The sequence below is a fragment of the Calidris pugnax genome, unplaced genomic scaffold, assembly GCF_001431845.1.
Source record: "Calidris pugnax isolate Ruff unplaced genomic scaffold, ASM143184v1 scaffold486, whole genome shotgun sequence".
Lineage (NCBI taxonomy): Eukaryota > Metazoa > Chordata > Aves > Charadriiformes > Scolopacidae > Calidris > Calidris pugnax.
In genome coordinates this window covers 122,457-128,325 of record NW_015091332.1, presented here as the reverse complement: position 1 = coordinate 128,325, position 5,869 = coordinate 122,457, and the positions used below count along the sequence as shown (strand labels likewise).

Sequence of the window (5,869 nt, the reverse complement as noted above, 5' to 3'; positions counted from 1 at the left end):
GCTCCAGCCGCTCCTGGGGGGGTCATCTCTGCCCCCTCCCCATCCCTCGGTCCCCCACTTTCATCCCTTGGATGGAGGATGCTGATGCTGCGAAAAACCTCCTCTCCTAAGAAGCTGTATCCGTGCAAACACCTCCCAATAATCCGGGTGAGCGGCTCCGTGACAGCCCCATCCCCGGGGGGGGCGAGGGGGGGACACTGAGGAGGGACCTGGAGCTCCCACTTCCACCCAGCTTTGGGGACATTTTGGAATGTCCTGGGTGCCTGGACCAGGATGTGTTCCCGTCTTGGTGGTGGAAGAGATGCTCTCCTGGAGGGGGGGGTGTCATTTGTGGGGTGGCTGCCCCCTCCCTGCTGTCCCCGATTCTCAGGTGTCCTGTCCCTGTCCCCCACCTCTAGGTCTCATGGTACCAAGTGACGTGTCCCCCCTGTGAGATTCGCAGCCCCCCAGCCTCCTGAGAAGATGTCAGGGATGCAGGTAAGTGCCAGGGGGGGCAGGGGGAGGAAGGGATGGAGCGGGATCTCCTGCATCTTCTTCAAAGGTGGCCCCAAGGTTGAGGGGGGACATGGGGTCACTTGTCCCCATCCCCCTGCAGAAATTAATTCAGGCTTAGGCATCCAGTTCTTTTAAAACGGGGTTCCCTCAATCATTTTCTGGTCATGCAAGTAACCTTCTTCTCAAATAGTATTTTTTTTCTCTCAAAAGCAAATCCACCAGTATTATATTTCCCTATCAGAGAACAAATATATGAATTACAAATTCTTCCTTCTTCACCCCCCCCCCCCCCCCCCCCCCCGGGGGCTTGGCCGGGGAAGCGAAGCGGCCCAGACACCACGGTGATGGGCTTGATGGAAACCTCAACACCGGGTCCCCAAATTCCCTCCATCTTCTGAACCTCAATTTCTCCTCCAAGTGATGGGGGGGGGGTGGCCTGTCCCTGCTCTGGCCTCCCAATAATCCGGGTGAGCGGCTCCGTGACAGCCCCATCCCCGGGGGGGGCGAGGGGGGGACACTGAGGAGGGACCTGGAGCTCCCACTTCCACCCAGCTTTGGGGACATTTTGGAATGTCCTGGGTGCCTGGACCAGGATGTGTTCCCGTCTTGGTGGTGGAAGAGATGCTCTCCTGGAGGGGGGGGTGTCATTTGTGGGGTGGCTGCCCCCTCCCTGCTGTCCCCGATTCTCAGGTGTCCTGTCCCTGTCCCCCACCTCTAGGTCTCATGGTACCAAGTGACGTGTCCCCCCTGTGAGATTCGCAGCCCCCCAGCCTCCTGAGAAGATGTCAGGGATGCAGGTAAGTGCCAGGGGGGGCAGGGGGAGGAAGGGATGGAGCGGGATCTCCTGCATCTTCTTCAAAGGTGGCCCCAAGGTTGAGGGGGGACATGGGGTCACTTGTCCCCATCCCCCTGCAGAAGCCCAGGACCTGCAATTTTGTGTGTGTGTGTCCCTGCTCCCAGCTGAAAAACCCCATCTGAGCTCCAAGGGTTGCCCCAAAATCCCCCCCAAACTCTGGTTGGGTGTGCATCAGAGGATGGGGGAGCCCCGCATCCCTTTGGGGAGGGCAGGGGGGGGTGTTCCTGGAGGTAAGAGGAGGCTGTGGGTGGGAGATGTGCCCGATGGGGCTCTGACACCGTCCCCCTGTCGTGTGTGTGTGTGTCCATCCCTCCTCCCAGCTGAAAAACCCCATCTGAGCCCCCAGGGTTGCCCCAAAATCTCCCCCAAACTCTGGTTGGGTTTGCATCAGAGGATGGGGGAGCCCCGCATCCCTTTGGGGGGGTTGGGGGGGTGTGTTTCCCTGGGTAAGGGAAGCCCAGGACCTGCAATTTTTTGTGTGCGTGTCCCCCCGCCTCCTCCCAGCTGAAAAACCCCATCTGAGCCCCCAGGGTTGCCCCAAAATCCCCCCCAAACTCTGGTTGGGTTTGCATCAGAGGATGGGGGAGCCCCGCATCCCTTTGGGGGGGGCGGGGGGGTGTGTTTCCCTGGGTAAGGTACCCAGTGGGGCTCTGACACTGTCCCCCTTTCGTGTGTGTGTGTGTCCATCCCCCCTCCCAGCTGAAAAACCCCATCTGAGCATCCAGGGTTGCCCCAAAATCCCCCCCAAACTCTGGTTGGGTTTGCGTCAGAGGATGGGGGAGCCCTGCATCCCTTTGGGGAGGGCAGGGGGGGGTGTTCCTGGAGGTAAGAGGAGGCTGTGGGTGGGAGATGTGCCCGATGGGGCTCTGACACCGTCCCCCTGTCGTGTGTGTGTGTGTCCATCCCTCCTCCCAGCTGAAAAACCCCATCCGAGCATCCAGGGTTGCCCCAAAATCCTCCCCAAACTCTGGTTGCGTTTGCGTCAGAGGATGGGGGAGCCCCGCATCCCTTTGGGGGGGGCGGGGGGGTGTGTTTCCCTGGGTAAGGTACCCAGTGGGGCTCTGACACTGTCCCCCTTTCGTGTGTGTGTGTGTCCATCCCCCCTCCCAGCTGAAAAACCCCATCTGAGCATCCAGGGTTGCCCCAAAATCCCCCCCAAACTCTGGTTGGGTTTGCGTCAGAGGATGGGGGAGCCCTGCATCCCTTTGGGGAGGGCAGGGGGGGGTGTTCCTGGAGGTAAGAGGAGGCTGTGGGTGGGAGATGTGCCCGATGGGGCTCTGACACCGTCCCCCTGTCGTGTGTGTGTGTGTCCATCCCTCCTCCCAGCTGAAAAACCCCATCTGAGCCCCCAGGGTTGCCCCAAAATCCCCCCCAAACTCTGGTTGGGTTTGCGTCAGAGGATGGGGAGCCCCGCATCCCTCGGGGGGTGTGTTCCTGTGGGTAAGGGGAGGCTGTGGGTGGGAGATCTGCCCGGTGGGGCTCTGACACTGTCCCCCTGTTGTGTGTGTGTCCCGTCCCCCCCCCTCCCCACCACCCCCCAGGCCGTTTGGCCGTCCGGTACAGAATGTATCGCCAAGTACAACTTCCACGGTACCGCCGAGCAGGACCTGCCCTTCAGCAAAGGAGATGTCCTCACCATTGTCTCTGTCACCAGAAGTTGTGGGTCCCAGCAGCCTGGGAGGGGGGTCGCAGTGACCCCCATGGGGCCACCAGCTTCAGGGTTTGCTGGCCCTGAGCTTTGTGGTGTCCCCAGCCCACCCCACAGCCAGGATGCTCAGGGGGATGCCTGGGGAAGGAGGGGGTGGCCCTGACCCCACCGTGGGCTGCTCGGGTGGGATGCTGCTTGTCCCCAGAGAGGGGGGGGACACACACCCCCAGGCTGGTGGTGACACCTCTGCTGTCCCCCACAGGATCCCAACTGGTACAAGGCGAAGAACAAGGTGGGCAGGGAGGGCATCATCCCCGCTAACTACGTGCAGAAGAGGGAAGGAGTAAAAGCTGGGATCAAGCTCAGCCTCATGCCGTGAGTATCCACCATGGAACCCCCCAAAAAATCCCTCCCCGGGGGGGTGGGATTCCCTGCCGAGGTGAATTTGGGGTCTGGAGCCCATGGCACAAGAGAACCAACATCCCTCTCTGGGCTCAGAGAAGGGAAAGGCTTTCCCAGGAGCATTGGTTTGGGACCTGCTGGTGGTGGGGAAAGTTCTGGGCACCTTCGGAGCTGCCTGGAGAGCCAGGAAGATGATGAGTGGTTGGATGGGCTTGGAAAATGGGTCTTTTACCCAAAATTGGGGTTGTGAAAGCTGCTGGGAGAAAGAGGGGAGGGGGTTGGAATAAAGTCTGTGCGGGAGGGAGAGTATATGTTTGGGCAGATGGATGGTGTTGGGTGTCCCTGCTGTGTCCCAGAGCCACCAGTGACCCCCAGTCTGGAGGAGCTGTGGGGAGGAAGCCCCCGTGGGTGGTGAATCCCGGGTTGGGGAACAGGATGGTGTGGAAGGAGCTGTGTCCTGGGAGGGATGGAGGCAGCAAGGAGGAGCATGGGCAGGGACTGAGGCTGCTGCACATCCCCGTGACCCACAACTACAGCCCCCCTGGCTCCACAGTCTGGAGGAGCTGTGGGGAGGAAGCCCCCGTGGGTGGTGAATCCCGGGTTGGGGAACAGGATGGTGTGGAAGGAGCTGTGTCCTGGGAGGGATGGAGGCAGCAAGGAGGAGCATGGGCAGGGACTGAGGCTGCTGCACATCCCCGTGACCCACAACTACAGCCCCCCTGGCTCCACGGGGGTCTGACCCCTTGGGCCAGGACATCCCCAGTCCCTCGAGCTGGTGCATCCCCAGTCCTTGACCTGCCCAACGGGGGTCCAATCCCTCAGGCTGGTGTGTCCCCAGTCCTTCACCTGCCCCATGGGGGTCCAACCGCTCGGGCTGGTGCTTCCCTGATCCTTGACCTGCCCCATGAAGGTCCGACCCCTTGGGCTGGGGCATCTTTGGTCCTTGACCTGCCCCACCGGGGTCTGACCCCTTAGGCTGGGGCATCCCCAGTCCTTGAACCACCCCACAGGGGTCTGACCCCTCAGGCTGGCGTGTCTCCAGTCCTTGACCTGCCCCATGGGGGTCAGACCCCTCGGGCTGGGGCATCTTTGGTCCTTGACCTGCTCCAGGGGTGTCCAATCCCTTGGGCCGGGGCATCTTTGGTCCTTGACCCTGCCCCACAGGGGTCCAGCCCCTTGGGCTGACACATCCTGGGTCCTTGACCTGCCTCACGGTGGTCTGACCCCTTGGACTGGCACATCCCTGGTCCTTGACCTGCCCCACAGGGGTCCGACCCCTTGGGCTGGGGCATCTTTGGTCCTTGACTTGCCCCATGGGGGGTCAGATCACTTGGGCTGGGGCATCTTTGGTCCTTGACCTGCCCTGGGGTGTCCAACCCCTTGGGCTGGGGCATCTTTGGTCCTTGACGTGCCCCCAGGGGTGTCCAATCCCTTGGGCTGGGGCGTCTTTGGTCCTTGACCTGCTCCATGGGGGTCATACCCCTTGGGCTGGGGCATCTTTGGTCCTTGACTTGCCCCATGGGGGGTCCAACCCCTGGGACCAGCCCATCCCCAGTCCTTGATGTGTCCTGTGGGTCTGTTGGCAGGTGGTTTCACGGGAAGATCACTCGGGAGCAGGCGGAGCGGCTGCTGTACCCGCCGGAGACGGGGCTGTTCCTGGTGCGGGAGAGCACCAACTACCCCGGGGACTACACGCTCTGCGTCAGCTGCGAGGGCAAGGTGGAGCACTACCGCATCATCTACTCCTCCAGCAAGCTGAGCATCGACGAGGAGGTCTACTTCGAGAACCTCATGCAACTGGTGGAGGTGAGGTTCCCACCAGAGAAGGAGCTGCCACCCCTCCTGTCCTCCCCCAACCGTGGCCAACCTGGGGGACTGTAGGATTGAGGTTGCTGGGGGGGTGGACGTAGGGGTCAGAGCTTGTGTGGGGCTGGTGTGGAGCCCAAGAGGTGGTGGGACCTTCTTTGTTGGCCAACCTGGGGGACCGTAGGATTGAGGTGGCTGGGGGGGGTGGACATAGGGGTCAGAGCTTGTGTGGGGTGAGGTTCCCACCAGAGAGGGAGCTGCCACCCCTCCTGTCGTCCCCCAACCATGGCCAACCTGGGGGACTGTAGGATTGAGGTTGCTGGGGGGGTGGATGTAGGGGTCAGAGCTTGTGTGGGGCTTCTCTGGAGCCCAAGAGGTGGTGGGACCTTCTCTGTTGGCCCCCCTGGGACAGACCCAACTGGGGGGCTGGGACCTTCTCTGTTGGCCCCCCTGGGTCAGAGCCAGCTGGGGGGCTGGGACCTTCTCTGTTGGCCCCCCTGGGTCAGAGCCAGCTGGGGGGCTGGGACCTTCTCTGTTGGCCCCCCTGGGTCAGAGCCAGCTGGGGGGCTGGGACCTTCTCTGTTGGCCCACCTGGGACAGAGCCAGCTGGGGGGCTGGGACGTTCTCTGTTGGCCCCCCGGGGTCAGAGCCAGCTGGGGGGC

The 5,869-nt window shown here is 62.2% G+C and overlaps 1 protein-coding gene across 1 annotated transcript in view; it reads left to right on the top strand.

Moving 5' to 3' along the window:
• The first annotated feature begins 1,182 nt into the window (after nt 1-1,182).
• CSK (c-src tyrosine kinase) overlaps nt 1,183-5,869 on the top strand; it is a 14,719-nt gene continuing 10,032 nt past the window's right edge. The window contains exons 1-4 of the mRNA XM_014960981.1: nt 1,183-1,292; nt 2,893-3,004; nt 3,260-3,374; nt 4,988-5,207. Of these exons, the coding sequence (XP_014816467.1) occupies nt 1,278-1,292; nt 2,893-3,004; nt 3,260-3,374; nt 4,988-5,207 (462 nt within the window). The 5' untranslated portion in view covers nt 1,183-1,277. The remainder of the gene's footprint in view (nt 1,293-2,892; nt 3,005-3,259; nt 3,375-4,987; nt 5,208-5,869) is intronic.